Raw genomic sequence first — 19372 nt, 5'->3', positions numbered from 1 at the left:
CAAAAGCCCTCTCAACAAGAGCTCTGCATTCAGCTTTGCTGGGTCTTCCACTACAGTTATCTCAGCAGCTCCATCGGTTGCTTCCTTGGCAGGGTCGGGCCAATAAAGCCTAACAAAGGACCAGCTCATGCTCTGAAATAAAATGTTTACTAAATAGGTATCTACTGACAGCAACTACCCTGGTTGCATCACTTAAACACCCACCTGAGGAATGCACCCTCCCTAACAATCAACAGGTAAAAACTCTCACAGGGCAAATAACTGCGTGTAAGCAAAGAACTCTGAACGGAGTTTTCTGCAGCTCTCGCAGCCTCTCGCCACTGCCCTACAGGCTATCGCTGCAATAACTTCACCGACAGCATAACCAGTATGCATTTCCAGCACACTATTCTAGAAAACATGAAACAACAACAAACCTTACCACCCCCAAAAAGGGAGCTTGGGGGGATGACATTTAAGGACGCCTAGAATTCTAAATTACTTAACATTTCTTGGAAATCGGACTTCTTTTGAAGCTGTATTTTACATAAAAGCCTACTGGTGATATTCATTACTGTAACTACATCATGTACAATACTACTGTATCTTCGATGCTCCGGTGGACGTTCCAAATATCCTCCAGCATGGTTTTAGAGAAGACACTCCTCACATCCCTGTATGTACCATCTGATACCCAATTAATCCATTGAAAACTGTCTTCAATTTGTGTGTCTCTCTTCCTCTATTGTCCTAATCAACTTACCTTCTTTTCTAAGCATTCTGCAAATTTCAACTGCTTCAACAGCTTCTTCTGCTTGTTGCTGAAGCGATTGTCCTGTTCGGCACTTGTTCCCTAAAGCGCAGGAAATAAGATTTAGTCTGTATGACATTCAACTATCTCCAAGGATTGTTTTCCCACATACTTGCACTGGACAGTGCGCAGCAACAGCGGTCATACCATTCTGTAAGCAAATAAGCCTTTTCAGGTGCCTTTCAATTTTAGCACTATAGTCTTCATCTGCTGCTGAAGATATAGGGGTTAGCAGGCTCCTGAGCTCTACAGTGACACCTTAATTGTATCATCTCCCTGGCATACTACTTTAAATTTAAAAGTACAGTAGTATCAAATTGCTATGAAAAGTACTTCTGCTGGAATTCACAAACTCCTCAGAAGGAAAAGGCTCTTTTTCCTCTGTCCAAGAACAAAAACATCACATTTGTTTACAGTGACATCTATGAAACCTGTGGGTAAATTTCTCTGAAGCAAATCAGCCAACATGGAGCCAGCAAGAGTACAAAGAATACTATTTTATTGATCATGCTCTGTTAAAGTTCACCAACTCGTTCCACTTTCGTGAACAGAAACTATAGGTTAAGTCATTTGGAATTGAAAGGCTTGAAAGCCCAGTTCTGGAAAATTTACTTGCACAGAAGTAAACAGAACCATAGATGAACAAGAGTATATGTGCAGAACTGCATCCAAATACCGATGACCTGTTAAACAAACCCACAGTTCACATGTGAAGTGAAATTTATTCAGGAAACCAACCTGACTGATGAAAACCACAGGAATTTAATACAAGCTATTTCCTGTGCATGTAAGAAGGGGTTGAGTACCAGCAATAATATAAGCTGCTAAGGAACCAAAAGATAATAAATAAGAAAAAGCTCAAATTCTAAGGTAACCTAATCACTTGACATGATCAGAAAGCACTTGGAATTAGCAATGTAACATGCTACAAAGTCATCAGGTGTTGAAAGGGAATTGTAACTATTAACATTCCCACTTGCTATTTTGTTCTGGTTTAGCCCCAGCCGGTAACTGAGCACCATGCAGCCGCTTGCTCGGCCCTCCCCCGCCAGTGGGATGGGGAGAAGAATGGAGGGGAAAAAACTCGTGGGTTGAGATAAAGACAGTTTAATAGGATAAAAAAGGAATAATATTATAACAACAACATAAAACAAGCGATGCACAAATGCAATAGCTCACCACCTACGGAAAAAAAACCTTGATGCTCAGCCTGTTTCCGAGCAGCGATCCCACTTCCCAGCTCACTTCCCCAGTTATGAACTGGCAGGGACTATCCCTTTTGGCCAGTCTGGGTCAGCTGTCCTGGCTCTGTTCTCCCGGCTTCTCGTGCACCGGGCAGGGCACGGGAAGCTGAAGAGTCCTTGATTTAGTGTAGCCACTACAACTACCCAGCAACAACTAAGCACATCAGTGTGTTTTTAACGTTATTCTCATCCTAAATCCAAAGCACAGCACTATACCAGCTACTAGGAAGAAAATTAACTCTATCCCAGCCAAAACCAGGACAGTATTCTGGAACACAGGAATCCTAAAGACTGATTATAGCACAGGCACTTACCAAGATTAAGCCTGTTTAAAATTCTTTATATTTGCAGTCTATTTTGTGGCTTACAAATTAGCAACAAACACAATACTTATCATCAGATCACTCAAGAATTTAAGGTCCTATACTTCCTTTTTTTTTTTTAATTCTGTCTTTCACAGCCCAGAAGTGAAATGGAAGGGAATGAAATTTTTTCTTAGCCCGTTTACAACATGGGGCAAGCAGCAAGGGTAACCAGACAAGACACAGAGAACTGTATCACAGGAATTCCAAGGCAGACACAAAATAGTTTGTACTGATACCTTTACAGAAGTGCGAAGAACTGAAAGAATTATTAATAGCACCTTTCTTGATACAGTAAGTCCAAACAGGTGCACTTTTGTAATTTCCACAAGAGCTTTGATTTCTCCTGAACCCAGACTAAAACTAGATGAGAAAACTGTTTACAACCCCATTTCAGTGTCATGTTGTGTTTGTTTTTATAAACAGTCACCTTTCACAGGCCAGTGGAAAAGAACATTAGATTTCTAGTTCAGTGTTTTCAGTCCCAGTGATTCCACTGTCAATTACAACTACTTGATTTGCAAACTTTTTAACAATTGCATTAGGCAGAACAAGTGTAGATTTAACCTGTAACTATTTTTCTCAGGCTAGCATGTTAATGCAACATTTAATTAAGTGAAAGGTTATGCATGCCCTCATGTTTTAAAAGCATCCTAGTTGCAGGAATAGAAAATAATAGGGCTGAACAGGTGAATGAATCTTGGAAAATTAAATTGGTTTCCAAACTTGTCAAGGAAACCCCCCAAAATATGTTCATTCTGGTTAATGGGGAAAAAAGGCTGAAAAGATAAGATACCCTAGGCAGGTTACTGTTAAATAGTCTCTGCAGAAAACACAGCACAGCTGTAAGAATAGAAAAGAAAAATTCAATTATTTAAAAAAAAAAATCACATGCCAACCTAAAAATACAGCTTAACTTCTTTTTGCTTTGAATACACTTAATAACCTTCATGTCAGAATTTAAAAGTGTGTCTTTAAAAAAAAAAAGAGTAGTTTTGTTTATTTGCTTTGAAAGTGGACACCGAAGTGCATTTCTCTGCAAAAGCCGGTTCACCTCCCATCGCCCCTCGGCCTTTCCTCCCACACTTCCTCGCATTATAAGGGTCCCTAGCTGGGGAGGCCGCTGTGACACAAGCCCACACAGGACAGGCCCCGACGCGGCGGGACCCCCTCTTCCTCCGGCAGGGTCAGAGGCCCGGTCGCCCCGAGGCCTAGCGCAGGAACGGCGGACCCAGGCCGGGCGAGCGCGGCCCTCGGGGGCGGCGACGGAGCCCGTCCTACGGGCACGTGTGTCCCCGCCGCGCACACGGCTACCGGCCCCTCCGGCGAGCCCGGGCCTAGGGCGACAGATCCCCTCCCCGCCGCTCCCCTCCCTCTGCCGCAGCCCCCAAGCGCCGCGGCCTCGCGGATGGGCCGAGCCGCACCGGCCTCCTTCCCGCCGCCATTTTCTTCGCGGCGGCTCCTCACAGGAGCCTGCGCAGGGCGGGGGCGGGCACGGCGGCGCTCCTCGGGGGAGCGCGACACCAGCTGCTTCGCCCCGCGACGGCGGGGGGCTGCAGCGGCCCGGCTCGGCCGCGTGTCCCCCGTCGGGGCTGCCCCGCCGCCTTCTCCGCCCGCCCGGCCCCCCCTGAGGCCGGCACTTACGCGGAAGAACCCCGCGTCCATCTTGCCTCCTCCGCCTCCTCCTGGTCGCAGCGCGCTGCCGTCCCGACGTGCACCGCGCGCCCACAAGCCCCCTCGCACGCTCGCCGCGCGAGGGGAGGAGGGGAGCGAAGGGGGAGGAGCCTGACGCTCCGCAAAAGGTCTCCGGCGCCTGCCGATTGGTGGTCGAGGCACCGGAGGGTCGATGCGCGCGCGGGAGCCGGCCAATCAGAAAGCGCGGTGTTCCACCGGGGTGAGGGGGCGGCTGACGGAACGGCCTTTCGCGGCGCGCGCGGTGCTGTGTATGTGGGTCTTCCTCTCACGAGATCTTGACGTTCAGCGGAGGGGCCCGGCGCGCGCGCGGCCCGCGGATCAGGTGACCTCGCGGCCCCCCGGCGCATGCGCAGAGAGGAAACGGCCGCGGTCCGGTCGGCTGGCCTGCGCGCGCACGTCGGCTCCTTCCTGGCTCTCCTCCCTCGGGAACCGTCTCCTCACGTCAGCTCGGGTTCTTCCTCGGCAGAACAGGTGTCCCCGGGCCGGTACGACCCCGCAGAAGTCAGCGGGACTTCAGCAGCACCGCGGCTTGGGGGGGCCGTGACCGCGATGCCGGCCTAGGCCTCTGCCCGCGCCTCTTTGGCCCGGTAGTGCTCGCCTAGAACGGGAGCACCACGGAGCGGCGGCGTGGTCCGTAAGCGCAACGGGCTGTCTTTAGTGATCCTGGTGTAAATTGTCACGGCCCTCCGTCCCACTTAAAACAAACTGGTGTGTGTTGTGCAGCTAGAACTTGTGTGTGGTGCGTTACTGGCGGAAAGACACGTGAGAGGCAGGAGAAGTAAAGTCACAGTTCACTGGAGTTAATACAAATTTATCAAAAGTAACAGCCCTGGGTTTTATTTAAAAGAAACTCTTACATCCTTTATCTTTAAAAAGACAATACTGTGTTCTTCTAAATAAAGTTGGATTACACATAAAGCACAACCGCTGCTTCCCACTCTATCAGCAGTCGTTACTAAGTATCACATACGAGAGTCAGATGGTTTTACAGATGTCTTTTTGGAAAATAAGTTGGTTATCTGACTCGGGAAAAGACCAAAGAGCAGCCTTATATTTTATCTGCTTAGACTTGCAATGATTACACCTCTGCATTTTGCACAGCCAAACTTGGGAGAACGTTCAACTCTGCTACTTAACGTTCCCGGCACTGTGGAGTAAGGGGAAGGAGGACTGGGCTGGGGGTGCAGGAAGTTCCTGAAAGTTAGTCAAGTTGGCAATTAAACTTGGAACGACTTCATGGTTTTGTCTGTTAAGAAAAACGAGTTGCAGCCTGTTAGATGGGAGGAGGACACTAGGTGGAGCTACGTGCTCTGCTGAAATAAGGTGGGTGACGGCTGGGGAAGGCGTGAAAGCCACCTTGCACAAGTTTTGGGAAACAAAACTTACCCAGAAGTGAAAAATTGAAACATTTTACAAGTGTATTTGCATCAGCAAAGTAGCAACTGTGAGATTCAAGGATCCAACCTGCTGCAGCTGTAAATTCTAGAAGACTTCTAGGAGCAAGTTAAAAAAAATACTAATTCTTGCAAGACCCACTGTTGAGTGTGCCCTTAGAAATAAATTTTAGCGATATTTCTTTATATGACCTGCAGAAGAAATGTTCTCGCTATAACTGCTGAATACAGCCCCGCTGGTGGTTTGTAAAGAGAGAAACTTAACCACAAAACAGAGTAAGGAACTCAAAAGGTTGCTGGTATCACATTGCAGAGCAAAAAGGTGCTCTGAGGCACTGTGCCACTAATGGTTCGACTTTGAATTAATTTGCAGAGCTTCATGGATAAGCGTTAACCAGTTCGTGTGAATCAGTTAATGCATTAGACATATGTTGCTTATTTTCTCCAAAGGCTTACATGGTCATGAATTTCTTTAATAGACCAATTTGCAATATCAGCTTTCACTTGTGTGTTGTTTTGTTGGTTGTTTGGTTTTTTTCCTAACCAGCAGGTTTACCCAATAGCAATCTGCACACAAAGGCATCTCCAGGGGAGCTTTTTCCAAAAACTAGGCGTTTGAAAATAGAAGCCGAGTGCCTCGACAGGGCAGGTGAAATCAGCACTGAAGCAGCTACTATTATAGGACAACGCTAATGTGGGATTGTTCCTGGAAAACTGTTAAATCCACAGCAAATTCCACAAGCCTTATAGTGATAGTGCAGTGGAAATACAGTGAATTTTGTTTCTTAAGGAGGTGATTTTGCTTGATCAGCACAAGCTCTGGATTTTGCTGACAGGAGTCAGAATGGATTGTGGGGGCCTCCCGGACTGTGTCAATATAAGGCAAATTTTACTGGTAAAACAGCACATTTTGAATTTTTCGGATTGAGCAATGCTAGTGTGATCAAGGCAGTAATTCTCCTGCCAATAATAGTAATTCTACTAATCTAGAATTGCTTATAGAAGTATTGCTTATGCTGCTTCAGTGAAGCACAGTGAACTTCATTGTTTTGAAATTCCGTAAATGGAAAGTAAACAAAATTCGCTAGAAGTAGGTCTGGCTGGTAATGTTAAAAAAATAACAGTAAAGTAAGGCTTATCTTCTCTAAAGATCTTGACTTTGATAAGGTGGAACATGCTCAGAAAACACCCTCAGCTGTCCAGAGATAGGAACAGGAGGCCAAGTCCTTTAAGTTTTTAGAAAAAAAAATTAAATTGGCACCTGCATTCCCTTTTGAATTATATCAATCATTCCTGCCACAAAAAAATACATGGGAGAACTGGAACAAGTAAAATATTTACAACAAGATTTAGAAACTTCACAAACAGCTGTCTTAATATTTAGTTTGGAGTTCAAACTGTGCTCCAGTTTCATACCAAAAAAAAAAAAATTGCAAAGTAATTGAATTTAGTTTCTGCAGAAAGATACAGTCAGTAAAAATGACCTGTTCGAAAGATTGCTTCACATCTTGGAAAAAGAAATATATCAACTGATCACTCCAGTCCCTCATCACTGTCCTCTGAGAATGGTCAGCTTTGTTTTGGCACCATGTCATTTAAGGATGTCACTCCTGGCCATGTGGGACAGGATTGGGAAGAAGCGTAAGTGAACCGCTGCAAGATGAAAACCTTTAAAGCTGGAGGCTCTCTGTGACCAACTCAGACAAGAGTAACGTCTCTCCAGCTCCCAAACAGGAGTTAAAATACCCTCCTAACAGTTTTACTGATGTGTCCAAACAGGCTGGAGTGCTCCGATGGCCACAGCAGCTGCAAGCTGACTGCTGGCAAAGTCTCAGTGCAAGACACAGGCAATACAGAAAATCGTTACTGCTGCTCTCCTCACTGCCCAGCCGTTCAAGTGAGCAGTACCCTAAAATTTAACACATACGCAGAGGTGTTTCTCAGAGCCTCACGTACTTCTATTTAAAACAAGGTTTAACTCCTCAATTTCTTCCTAATCCTTCCTATCTGTCCTGTCAGCCGGTGTTTCAGGGGCTGCTTTGATACACACACTCGAGACAATCAGCCACTGAACATCTGACAATGCTGCTGTGTGTTCCCACTTGGTGGGCTGTGAATATCCATGGGAATTTCTTTGTTGCGCTACTGTACACCCCCAGTCATCACCCTTGCAAAACAGCATCGCTTTTGATTACTTTCTAGAAAAAAATAAACCTAAAAATAGTTCAAGTCTAGTCTGCATTAGAGAACAAAGCATTTCAGGATGTGAGTTGTACAGAGTAACTGTTATTTTATATTGCTTTTCCATGCTTACTTTTTCAATTAAAGACCTTCTCAGATTTTTCTCTAAGACAAAACTTTCTAACGCAACTCCATCAATGAACCTAAAGCCATTCTTGGCATGAGAGTGAAAACCCTTAGACATTGAGTTCATTTGGAAATGGGTAGGTTACCAAGTTTATAGAAATATTTTTAAAATACTTGAAAATAAAAAGTAACTTTTTTTGTCTAAAACCATACATGTGTGGCAATAGAAACACGAAAGATGAGTAAAGATAAACACAATTTTGATATTTCCTGTACTATCCATCATGTATAAAATAGACTACAAACCTGTTTCACATAAATCATAACAAACCCAGGTTCAACCCGAGTTGTAGCTTGCACGTCCAAATTTTTCCTCCACTTTATCATCAGTTATGGCAGAACAAAAAAAAAGCTCAAACTCTCCGAGTAAGCAAAAGCTCCACGAACTATGAGTGTGCGTCCTTTCTTCCTTTTCTTATGTGGTGTCTCCATACCCAGAGCTCTGTAAAAAGGCTCAGTGCATTTCCGATGACTCGTATGCCTTCACCAGGTGATTTCAGTCATACAAAAAGCATCCAGACCTTTTCTTTTTCCTCCCAAAGAGAGAAAGCAGATTAATTACCATCTATAAACAAAAATAACAGCTCATTGTTATTCCAAATGCAGCGTCGCTTTGCTGAGGAGTCCCAGGTCCACGTAAATAAGAATTCCATCTCTCTCCCCTTGCAGGCAGGATAGGTGTTCCCAGTTATCTGTTCTGCATGTGGATATCCACAGGTATGGAAGCCACTGTAGGATGGTGGGACAAGCTGTTGCTGTTCTGCCCCAAAGCAGGTGGCATTGCTGTTTTGGTGGATTTGGGTTCCAGCTCCCGCTTCACTCTCATGCGTCTGTAAAGGTTAAAATGAAATTGTCACCGGAGCTGGCATGTGTGGTGTTTTGGGAAGGTTCCCGCGGAAACAGGTTATATCAAATAGTCAATACATCAGAAAGTCAATTCAAGCCAGGATTTCATCTCAAAGACACTAAGCAGCAAGTTGGTGCGTCTAGAGCAGATAGGTTTAACCCAATGCCCTGAAAAGCCAGAATCGAGCTCCTCTGGCAGCCTTGATGCACACAGACTTTCCTCTGTCAACAGGAATCCCTAAAAAGAGCTTCCATCAAGAACCTCTTTCTGCTTCCTAGCAATTCAATCACAGAACGCTAATGGTGAGATTCAGGACACTTTGATTAAGCACATTATAGTTTAGATTCTCCTGGAAGTATTCAGCAACAAATACTGAAATGGTCTGTTAGATGAGAGCATGCCTAACAGTGATTTTGGTTCTTCTTGTCTCACCTTGGTGAAGTATAGAACTTGGCCACATACCTGTTATATGTTTTCAATATGAGCAGAACTACCGTAAAAATAATAATCACTCCTACTACGATGGCAGCAACTATTGCTCCTGAACCTAGCAGGGAAGCAGAAGGGGGGGGGGGGGGAAATCTTATTTACAAAGTTGTCACTGTACTGTTTGAAGTTTGTTAAGTTCAAAATCCACTTTATAAAAAAAAAAAAAAAGCCACCACCCCACTATTTTTCTTACTTTGATAGAGACTTTGTTCTTGAGACTTTGTGGTCACATTTACTGAGAACTGAGTATTATTGATCAGTGGTGCAGCTGTCGTCATCTTGATTTGGCTACAGAAGAAAAAAAAAAAAAAGAGTGAGTTCATAAAATATTAACCAAAACTTGACAGTGATAATTAGGCAACTACTCGTTAAAGAGCCTGCTAAGTGCAGGCTCGCTGAACTGGGGTTCTTAATATTTTCTTAGTGGTGAAAACCTGGCCCTGCTGAAGTCAATGGAAATTTTGCTACAATCTAATATTGAGCAACTTGCCTTACAACATACGCTACTTAATATTAATAGAATAATGCATGGTTACCTATACATTATTGCTGTTATACAAGTTTTGGAGAAATACATGTATTTTACATGTTTTCGGATTTTAGATTATCATCTCAGGTTATGAGATTCAGATCACTGAGTAAATAAGTGTGAAGAGTTCTGTATCCAATATTCAGTAATATGTCTTTAAGAAAGGGGAAAAGAGGCAGCACAGAAAGGTTTAAAAACTTTTATAGAATAGAATTCAAAATAACTTCATTCCTCTAACATGGAGTAGATGAAGAGTGTAATCCCCTAACTTGAATCGCCAGAAGTTACGTGGCAAACACCGGCTATCCCACAACAGAAAAAAATACTGCAACGTTGACTATGACAGAAAGTTTACAGAGTTCAAACAGGCACCTCACTCGTGTCAGTGTCATCTCAGGTCTGCTGTTGGAAGAGGACAAGCCTGCCAGTGGAGACCTGAAAATATGCCTGCTTCTGTGTTTTGGTAGGATAAAATTGTAGATGTAGAAAGAGCTGCTTGTATGTTTACTGATTTTATAAGTGTTTTCCAAATGTTTTCTAAATGGGACTAGTAACCTTAGCCATTAAAAGACTCCTTCAGTCTGAGAAGGGTGTGAAAACCACTTCAAACAGACCTCTGAAACCATTTCAGCTCCCAACTTCAGCAAACTAATATGCTCAAACTATCCATCGAAAATTAAATTATTCTTCAACACCTGATACTGGAATAGAGTTTCCCATTTCAGATGCTGCCCAGTACAGCCAGGCAGGACTCTGCCCAGCTCCCTGTTATACTCCATTGGGATATTGAGGATGTGCAGCAAGTTCTTAGTAGCTTCGATTTTACAGAGCACGAGATAGAGAATAGCCAGAAAATTATGGAGTGGATAGTAATCAGTCAGTAATAAAGAGAAATGCAAATGTGAAAGGCAGCTTCCCTTCCCCTCCCATCCCTTCCCCCTCAGAGAAGCTTTCCTAAAGCTTTCTGCAAAGTAGCATCCATCAAATAAATAAAAAATAGCAGCGGGGCACAGATTTGGGATGCGAGGAGGACACAGCTCTGATTGCCCCTGACAGGCAGGGTGTTGTTTCGAGGCAGGAATGCCAATACCTGACTCAACACACGACGTGTACTTGGGAGGCTCCGCTGATGAAGAGATGAGGAATGAGAGAGATCAGTAACCAGCAGAAGGGGAAATGGTCAGGGTATGCCTAGCCATGAAGGATCAGAAGTGCAAAGTCAATTCATCAAATACTTTGATCCCCTTAAGTTTAAAAGGTTCGGGGGGTTTTCTTTTAATTTAAAACCCCAAAATAACTCTGTCTCAAGTCTGTAACTGGGTCATTCTCGTCTGACTGAATGATTCCTTTGTTTAGCCAAGGCCAAGTTAATTCAGCGACATGATCATCAGCTGTAGTCGTAGATCTTTCCGCGCCAAAAGAAATATTTTGTGTTTAGAGTTTGCCCAGCCTTATTGTCTAGCACAGCGAAAGGATTGACACACGCCTTGGAGGAATCTGAGAGAGGCACCGAAGCGCAGGTAACAGCGCCTTCCCCATCTGTTTCCCCACCCGGCCATGTGAAACTGCATTGATGGAAGTTCTACCATAGACAAGCAGAGGCCAGAGAGACTCTCTCCATCACACTGCAGGCTGGAGAAAGCTGAGCGAGTATTTTGACTATGAACATAATTCACAGGAAAAGCCACGTCCAACTTTTACCTTGTTGTTCCTGACTAGGAGAGTGCAAATTCCAGGTTTACAGAAGTGTTTTTCACCTCCTCTGGCTACTGAAATAAAAATCCCAAATTAAGAAGGCTGAATATTTCAATACTAAGCCATGTAATATTCATACTAACTTCCATCTGGTTCAAACCACCGCGGTAATGGTGAGCTATTTGTGCATGAGTCACCTATAACTAAAGAATTTTTATTGCTGTCAGTGAAACCGCCTGTTTACAAAAAGGATTAATTTATCCAATAGGATCTAAAAACTTGAAAAAGATGCAATTTGAAAAATGCAGCAAATGTTTTTTGTTTGCTTTTTTTTTTTTTTTTCTCCTGCATTGCATAGCAAGTAAAGAGGTCCAAAGTCTGTGTCTCAGGCCAGGGTGGGACATACCAGTCCTTAGTTCTGCCACTTTACCTACGGCAAGTCCCCACTCCATTCCTCACCTATGAATCAGCAGGGTTACGCCTGACCAAACCTGCGCCGCCAGACTCAAGGACCCAGCAAAGTCCACCAAAATCCATGGGAACCTACTGGTTTCAGGCTATTGCAGGCTGTTTAGAAATGCCATTTAGAAAAATATGTGGAAAATCAGAGTGCTCAATAAAAGCTATATAGCAGGGGAGAAGAAATGGACTTTGATACAGCAATCACAGGACATTCTTTCTTTATGACTTCCCCCTGTGCATACACACCTGCGCGGGGTTTTGAGAGCCACTAGATCTGAGACTGGGGGTGGGGACACATGCTGCTGGTTATTTTTGCATCCCCATATTACAGAGCTGGAAATGTTTTCCTAAAGTGAAGCTTTGGGCACGGTTCCATTTAAAACACCTTTGGCGATACAACATATAGGTTGTTTTGGCAAGCGGTAGCAATGCCCCCATTTATACGGCTTTCCTGCCTCCCCCTACCCTGTCCAATTTCAAGCTGAATGGCCGTGCTCATGCACAGCGAGATGGGGATCAGAGCTCGGCTGTCAAGCAGCTCCTGCAGCGCCTGGCAATTACAGGAGAGGGGTGATGGAGAACAGAGGGGCTGGCTTGAGTTTTTCCAGGAGAGCTGGACTTGGAGAGCCAGCTCCCTGCCAGGGAAGGCAGGTGCTGGTTAGGAAGACACACAAATTCAGTGCTTTGCCACCTACAAAAAGGTGGGTTTTACATCAAGCTGCAGGCTTTAAACTAGACACAAAATCAGCTATTGTTTCACCAGCAGCAATACATACTAGTTTTGACCCAGAAGCTCAATTAGAGAATTAATTCATCCTTTCAACTGCACCGCTGCACAGATAATATTTTTATCTTATATTGGAGCCAAAGGCTGAAAACCAGGTGATTTTCCCTCCTTACTTATCCAGGTCTGAGGAAGAGCACTGGCTGCCAGCTCTGCTGCTCTGGGACTTGATTCCCTTCCCAAAAATGTCAACAGGGCAGCGTCTTAAATCACAAAAAAAAACCCACTAAGGAAGGGGACAACACAACCCACCACTGGTTTGCTTGATTTCTGGTTTTCTTTCTCAGTACACTGGCCATGACAGCTGCTAGGAAAGGGAACATTCTCTAGAATATTTAGAAATAGACTGGAATTTGGGCTATTCTCGTCCCTCAAGTCCTCCTGCTGATGTAAACAAGCAATGCCATGTAAGAACCATTTTACATGATCAAAAAGCCACTGAGAGCTGAACTTACATGAACAGTACCAGGGTGCTGGAGCTGTGCGAGGAGAAGCAAATTATCAGAGGTATAAAGCATTGATTCCAATACATAAATGCCAAGATGGCATAGAAGAAGCCCATGGGATGGCCAGATCCTATCAGGTAAGAGGAGAACATTCTACTACAGGAGCAGTAGATGTCCTGGCAGTCAATAGAACCTCAGATTTGTTCTCTTGCAAGAATTCCACACCACAGACCCATCACCACCCCTTATCCTGCAAAAGAAGAGGCTGAAGAGTCAGCTACCGTCCCCATCTACACTCCCACCACTCTGGAGGAGCTTTGTGCTAAGGCACATCTGTTTGAGGCTCAGCTCAAACCATTTGAGGTCAGCTCCCTCATCAACCTGAGCAGCAAACTCACTCACATTCAAGGGAGAAGTTAATCCTTCTAAGTCAGTCCAGAGTTTTTCTCCCTTCCTAAAAGTGACTGAGCTCAAAAGCAATCCTCAGAGGAAGCGAACAGGTGTTTCAGCTCCGCTCCCGCCTCCACCCGAGCAGTCTGACCTTCCCTGTCTTTGCAAGGAGATTTACCTTGTCTAATCACAGCAAATACTGAGCGGTCTGAACCTGCGCATTTCATTGTTCCCTACTGTTTTCTGGCAGTGGGGGAATCAAGTGAGCATTCATAGCACAGTGCAGAAACAGGCTTATATTTAGGAGTCACAAACTCAGCTTCATTGCCCCATAACCTGGCAAACCATCCATCTTCGATCCAAACAGCCTCGCAGCAGCGCAGCCACAGGCTCCACGCTTACTGTCCAGCAGCATCATTAGGACCAGGAACATTGCCAAGGGTTTGAAGCAAACTGTAATATCAGAAAGTCATAAAAAAAACACGATGTGCTTCAGTGAGACCTGAACGTGCTTGAATTTACCTTGCGAGGCTCTAAGAGGGAGGAAGGGGGGTGGGAAACCCAAATTCAAACTGGCTAGCAGGACCTAAGGCATAAACGTAGCCTCGGGCAAACAACCCCGCTCTGTATGGAGCCGTACACGTCCTGATGTCAGACCAGCACCTTTATATAAGCATTTGTCTCAGGTTCTGGCATGAGCTCTCCAGGTTTCGCTGTTGTTAAAACACATATTAAAAGTATTTCATTTCCTTGCCAAGACAGAGAAAGTTACACAAACTGCAGGCAACTCTACTGTGCAGTTGCAGCACCAATAAAAAAAAAAAAAAAAAATCTCAAACCCCACAGTAATTCCACCTGCGTGGTTTGTATCTTGCAAGAGGCTAAAACCCCTCAGCTCGCAGAGACGACAAGAGCTGAGGAAGTGAAGTCAGATCGCCAGAAAGGAATGCCCTCCTTTCGAAAGCTGTGCCTGGAAATATGAACCAGATAGACTTTGTCAGTGACTTGCCCAGGAGCAGCGTCTAAACCAGACTGTGAACTGCAGATTTCCCAAATCTAATTTTCTGCCTTAAAATGCTGGGCCACACACATGTCTCCTCTCCCTCTGTGTGAATGCACTTATTCATGGGAACTGCAGCAACTCCACCATGTTCAGCAAAGTGCATTCACACTGTAAAAACACTGTAGATCCTTCAGGGTAGGACTGCCCATGCAGACAAGCCGGTATATGGAAGCAAAACAAGCCAGAGGTATTTTCCCACTGGTTACAAGCCAGGATCTAAGGCACACTCGGATTAGAAGACTCACTTAGACGCTTGTGAAATATATGTCAGAACTAGGATTCGAGCTTAAAATGGAAAAACCCCACCAGGCCACCTCCACACCGGTGGTTGAAGTTCCTGCAGCTCACAGCTTGCGCTGCTCAGATGCAACCAGTTCAGTGGGGTCTGTCGGGTTGAGCTCAGATGCCTGTTGTGGAAATTTTTTTTTTTTTTTTTTTTTTTAAACACCTTAACTCACTCTCTTTCACTGACAAATAACGTATGTGTCAGCTAGAGCTTCCCGCTAGCTCTGGCCAGCTGTCTGGGATTTCCCACCCTGGACCCAGGCACACTTTACTACTTGTCTAAGTTTCCAGGCAGACCTGTGGAAGTCGGGATGCATAAAACCCCCTTCCATCCAGAAATGCTAAACAACCCCAAAATTTTAAACTAATACATCATCCAAAAGAAAATGGTCTGTTTAATGTGCTGTGATTATACAATAAGGCTTTTTAAAAGACATTTACAATAAATCATTTGGTCCAATTGTTGCATTTGCAGAAGACTGACTTTGTTATTTAGATCTGAAGTGATTAATTTAAGAGGAAATGGAATAAACACTTTAATACAAAACTAGCATTTAGATGCAATGCACGGATGGTGTATCAGATAGCAATTGCTGGGAGCAATTTTGCAGCTTATTCCTGAAAGGAATCCGGAAAGAAAAACTTTTGTCGGCAGCTTTTTTTAATTATTATTAGAAGGCGCTTATTCTACATTTTTCACTTATGACTGTACGTGCACAAGATGCTAAATTAACCAGCTACAAATGGTGTAATCAAGAGCTGCAAATAAGAAGTCTCATGGGATCCACCTTATTATAACAAAGAGAGAAAGCTGTGATCCGCTGCTTGGTCTGGGGTTTTTTTGGAGAAAGGACTCCTTACTGTCCAACAACACAGAACCATGTCTCAAGACTTAAAGCAAAATAAAGCACAGAGGGAGCACACCAGTTTCCAGGTCCATCCGGTGATCTCCAAGGCTCAGGCAGTGTCAGTAATATTTCATTTTGTCCCTGCAGTCAGGAAAGCCCTTTCTAATGGCGCAGCACAACACGCGAGTGATTTGTACCTCCTTTGGGGCCGGAGCTAGCTCACAGTTCTCTGCACTGTGTCAAGAAGACCATACATCTTTTTTTTTTTTTTTTCCTCAGATGTGCTCTTCCACCAGAAGGCTTTGTCCAAGCAGATATTGAGCATTTTCTATCCCTTGTTATCTGGGCATCCTCAATTTCAGTCATCGCTGCACAGCTTCAATAGCTCAGCGTATGGCTACACATCTGGAAATCTGCGATACGTCTCTGCGCAGTAAGTCCTGTGCTTTCTGGAAGGGATCGGATGCACTTCTCTATTAGATTTTACAGCAAATTGGTATAGATATACCACTGCATCCCAGAAATGCTGCTTATGTGCTAGAGGCAGCTCGTATGCACACAATTCAGCCAGGAAAATCAACGTGAGGGACATGAAGGACAGCCGATTTACAGTGCAGAACAAAGCCCGAGGCTGATTCACAGCTCATCTGGACTCAGCAGGAGCTGGAAGCCCCTTCCGTGCACAGAGATATTAAAAGAACCCTATTTCTGAGCAGCACCTCCCACCAGTGTCTGGCAGCACCATTAACCTCCGGTTTGGGAATGACAAATGCAGTCTGGCAGATGACAAGTCTCACCACAGCAATGGGAGAAGAAAATCCACCCGCACTCACACATTTAAAAAGCGATGGCTGTTACAGCAGGTGCAAAGTATCGGAGGAGCCCAAAGCCCACGTGTGCTCCCCAAACACGACATAGTCCCGACTCTTTGCTTGCAAGGAAGCGGCTCTACTCGCTGCATACTGATAAGGTCCCAGGCACTCGGGTGAGGGGTGCAGGAGGGAAGGATTTGTAATTAGCAGTTAAATATTACCCAGAAAAAACTGAATCAGAAAGCAGAAAAATGCCTCCAGGCACCTGTATGAATCTCAAGGCAGGAATGACTCATGGGGGAGGGTGAACGAGACTCAAGGTGATAAATTTTAGGAACTATCAATGTGTGCACTCAAATGGAAAGCAAGAAAATTAATCTGAGCTGAACCCTGGGTTAGAGTCTGGCAGCGGTCAGTGGCATTGCGCATGCATCCCTCAAACCACACTACCGAACTGTTTGCCTCTGCTGTTCAGAGAAGTTCCAGTAAAGTGCATATTGGTCGCAAATTCAGTGGGTCTGAACAAATAGACCCCCAAAAAGCAGCTCTAGCTGCTCCAGCAAAGGCCCTGTTACTCCAGGACTCATTTCAGCTCTTCAGCAATATCTTTGCAAAATTCCCTACAGCTTTTCAGATTCCTAGAGAAGAGAGTTTAAAAAACAAAAAAACACATTGCAAATTCAGCAAGGTTTTTGCAGAAATTATTACCAGGCTCTGTACCTTGCTGGATCTGCCATTTACTGAAAGGCTGGAGCAATTCAGGAGATGATGCTGTTATAGAAATCTCCTCTCACCTGGATTTTTCCATCAGGGCATCTGCTTTACTCCAGGCACAACCCATAAAGAAGAAGAAGGATTAGGACTGAAACTCTGAGGGTGGGAACTCCAGCATTAACCTTTTTCTTTAAAGGTCGGAAACAGGCTCCTGTCTGAAAGTTCGGTATTAAATGGATAATCCCCAATGGTTTCCAATTAGAAAGAAAGAAAGAAAAAAACCCAAACAAACCCCAAGGGACTGTGGTATGGAAAAGGAATCGCAGCACAGAAGAGATTGGTTTCATTTAGGGCCAAAGTTTTCAACAAATGTAACTTGAAATGGAGTAACTACAATCACTTAGAGAAATAAAACACCCCACCACTTCCAGATCAACCCCCTGATTTCTGGGATCTAACCCAGACTGAACTGGTCTGAATCTGCATTCCTGCTCTGCAGTGCAAGGTGTGTTTTCAGTGCGTTCCCTAAAGCTCCGGAGCTCCTCAGAAGAGACAAGGCAAAGGTTGCTCGGGAAAGAAAAAGAAGATTCACCAATAGAAAACAGAGGAGTGTTTCCCTGCTGGTCCAGAGCTGGACATCTCAGTGTGATCTCGGGCCTTTGAAACGCCACCACTGCAGCCAGCTGAACTGCTCTGGGAGACAAAGCATTTCTCTTCGCTCACCAAAACTTGTGTCACAAAAAGTAGATATTGCAGCTACGCCCTCCTACGAGCGGAAATCTCTGCCGAGCTGAGGACACGGTCCAGGCATCAGGACCCTTGTCACCGTTCAGTATCTGTAGCCAGGCTTGGACGTGTTCACAGTGTGACCAGGCAGAACAGGAACACTCAGGAGGCCCTTATGCATCAGCCAGGAATCTGGAGAAGCCAGAGACGAGGCGGAAACGGCAGGCGAGAGGAGCCGGAGCAGGGTGAGGATGGGCTTGGAAATCCTGGGAACAAGCTCGCTGCCCCCCGTGAGCTGGCGCCCGACAGATGCTGAGCCAGGCAGTGGCTTGTCACTGCAAAGCATGACAGATGTTGCACCTCAGCCCAGTTCTCACAGGCAATTCAGAGAAGAGGAACTCGGCAGCCCATTTTGTGTTACTGGAACAGGACCAATAGAAACCACAAAAATGATGTCAAAGCATCATATCCAGCTGGAGAACAGCATGAAATTAATTAACATCTGTAGCACAGGGCAGATCTGGGCTTCTACTGTGGCATGCAGATCTGGAATCAGATCCAATTCCAAAGTTTCCCAGAGTTCAAGGAGTTTTTCTATCTCCTCTGGCCAGCTTGCATCCCTTCCCTGTGAAGGGCTGGCTGAGTTACATGCATGCAGCAAAGCAGCTTTCCGTGATGGTTCTGACAATGAAGAAGAATGACGTTTTTAGAGACACTGAAATGTATTTGTATAACCGTATTGTATACACCTAGGTATCGGTGACCTCTCGTGAAGAGCACAGCCCAAAGAGAAGAGGGGAAACACAGTAAAAACATCTTGCGCTTTGCCTGGACACATGGGGAACTTGTCTCACAGGACAAAGAGCTGCTAAAATAGTGTCAGCCACTTGTGACAAGAGAAGGAAAAAAAGGAGGTACCTGGAGCAAATGAAGACTCGTAAGGACAATTACAATCAAAAAAAAAAAAGAGACACAGAACTGAAATGCATTTAAATCTATAGTGTATCCTCCACCTTCCTTCCCAGCCAAACCCAACCATGGCTGGAGTCCAGTATCATTTCTGAGTGATTTGCCCAAACCAAGACTGGGATCCCACACTGGAAAACCACTTCTCCCAGTTCCCATACCATCGCACACCTCCCTGGCCAGTCTCCCTACTGTTCTCTGAATGCTTCATTGCCTGTGGGCAATTCACACACCCAACGGCACGTAGATGCCAGGAACAAATCCCAGATGTGCCTTCTGGCACCCCTCACTATGTCCACCAGAGCCCGAGAGATGGGAACAGCTGCTGCTGGATTTATCTTACACCGAGATGCCCATGGCACAGAGCAAACACCCATGGCTTGCACTACGCCCCACAGCAGGCTGGAATGAGTTCGCACCCTGAGCTGCCTTTCATGTCAGAGAACGGATCTCTGCATTTATCA

General features: G+C 45.0%; 3 protein-coding genes across 11 annotated transcripts in view; all 3 read right to left on the bottom strand.

Annotated features, from left to right (window-relative positions):
• The window catches only part of SRRM1 (serine and arginine repetitive matrix 1), a 19138-nt gene extending 14950 nt beyond the window's left edge, over positions 1–4188 (bottom strand). For 6 of the 7 annotated variants that reach the window (XM_075774242.1, XM_075774240.1, XM_075774243.1 and 3 more), the window contains exons 1-2: positions 4041–4187; positions 743–832 (exon numbers count right to left, since the gene is read on the bottom strand). In XM_075774242.1, the coding sequence (XP_075630357.1) occupies positions 743–832; positions 4041–4061 (111 nt within the window). In that variant the 5' untranslated portion in view covers positions 4062–4187. Of the gene's footprint in view, positions 1–742; positions 833–4040 lie in introns of all 7 variants that reach the window. The other variant, XM_075774245.1, reaches the window with a different exon arrangement.
• A 3726-nt stretch (positions 4189–7914) lies between these two features.
• On the bottom strand, positions 7915–9476 carry NCMAP (non-compact myelin associated protein). The gene is made up of 3 exons (XM_010312469.2): positions 9382–9476; positions 9162–9246; positions 7915–8682 (listed from the first exon to the last, which is right to left on the bottom strand). Exons 1-3 carry the CDS (start codon positions 9464–9466, stop codon positions 8541–8543), a joined length of 312 nt encoding a protein of 103 aa, XP_010310771.1. The 5' UTR covers positions 9467–9476; the 3' UTR covers positions 7915–8540.
• Positions 9211–19372, bottom strand: part of RCAN3 (RCAN family member 3) — a 34928-nt gene continuing 24766 nt past the window's right edge. For all 3 annotated transcript variants that reach the window (XM_075773641.1, XM_075773642.1, XM_075773643.1), the window contains exons 6-7: positions 9382–9476; positions 9211–9246 (exon numbers count right to left, since the gene is read on the bottom strand). In XM_075773641.1, the coding sequence (XP_075629756.1) occupies positions 9438–9476 (39 nt within the window). In that variant the 3' untranslated portion in view covers positions 9211–9246; positions 9382–9437. The remainder of the gene's footprint in view (positions 9247–9381; positions 9477–19372) is intronic.

The sequence above is a fragment of the Balearica regulorum genome, chromosome 22, assembly GCF_011004875.1.
Source record: "Balearica regulorum gibbericeps isolate bBalReg1 chromosome 22, bBalReg1.pri, whole genome shotgun sequence".
Taxonomy (NCBI): Eukaryota; Metazoa; Chordata; class Aves; order Gruiformes; family Gruidae; genus Balearica; species Balearica regulorum.
This window is presented reverse-complemented; position numbering and strand designations above follow the sequence as displayed.

What these genes read in the sequence shown, in the direction of transcription:
- NCMAP (XM_010312469.2), bottom strand. Translation starts at nt 9,466, where the DNA reads ATGACGACAGCTGCACCACTGATCAATAATACTCAGTTCTCAGTAAAT. An exon ending in AGAACAAAGTCTCTATCAAA is followed by an intron (nt 9,247 to 9,381) that starts GTAAGAAAAATA and finishes CTTCCCTGCTAG; the next exon opens with GTTCAGGAGCAATAGTTGCT. An exon ending in ATATTGAAAACATATAACAG is followed by an intron (nt 8,683 to 9,161) that starts GTATGTGGCCAA and finishes TAACCTTTACAG; the next exon opens with ACGCATGAGAGTGAAGCGGG.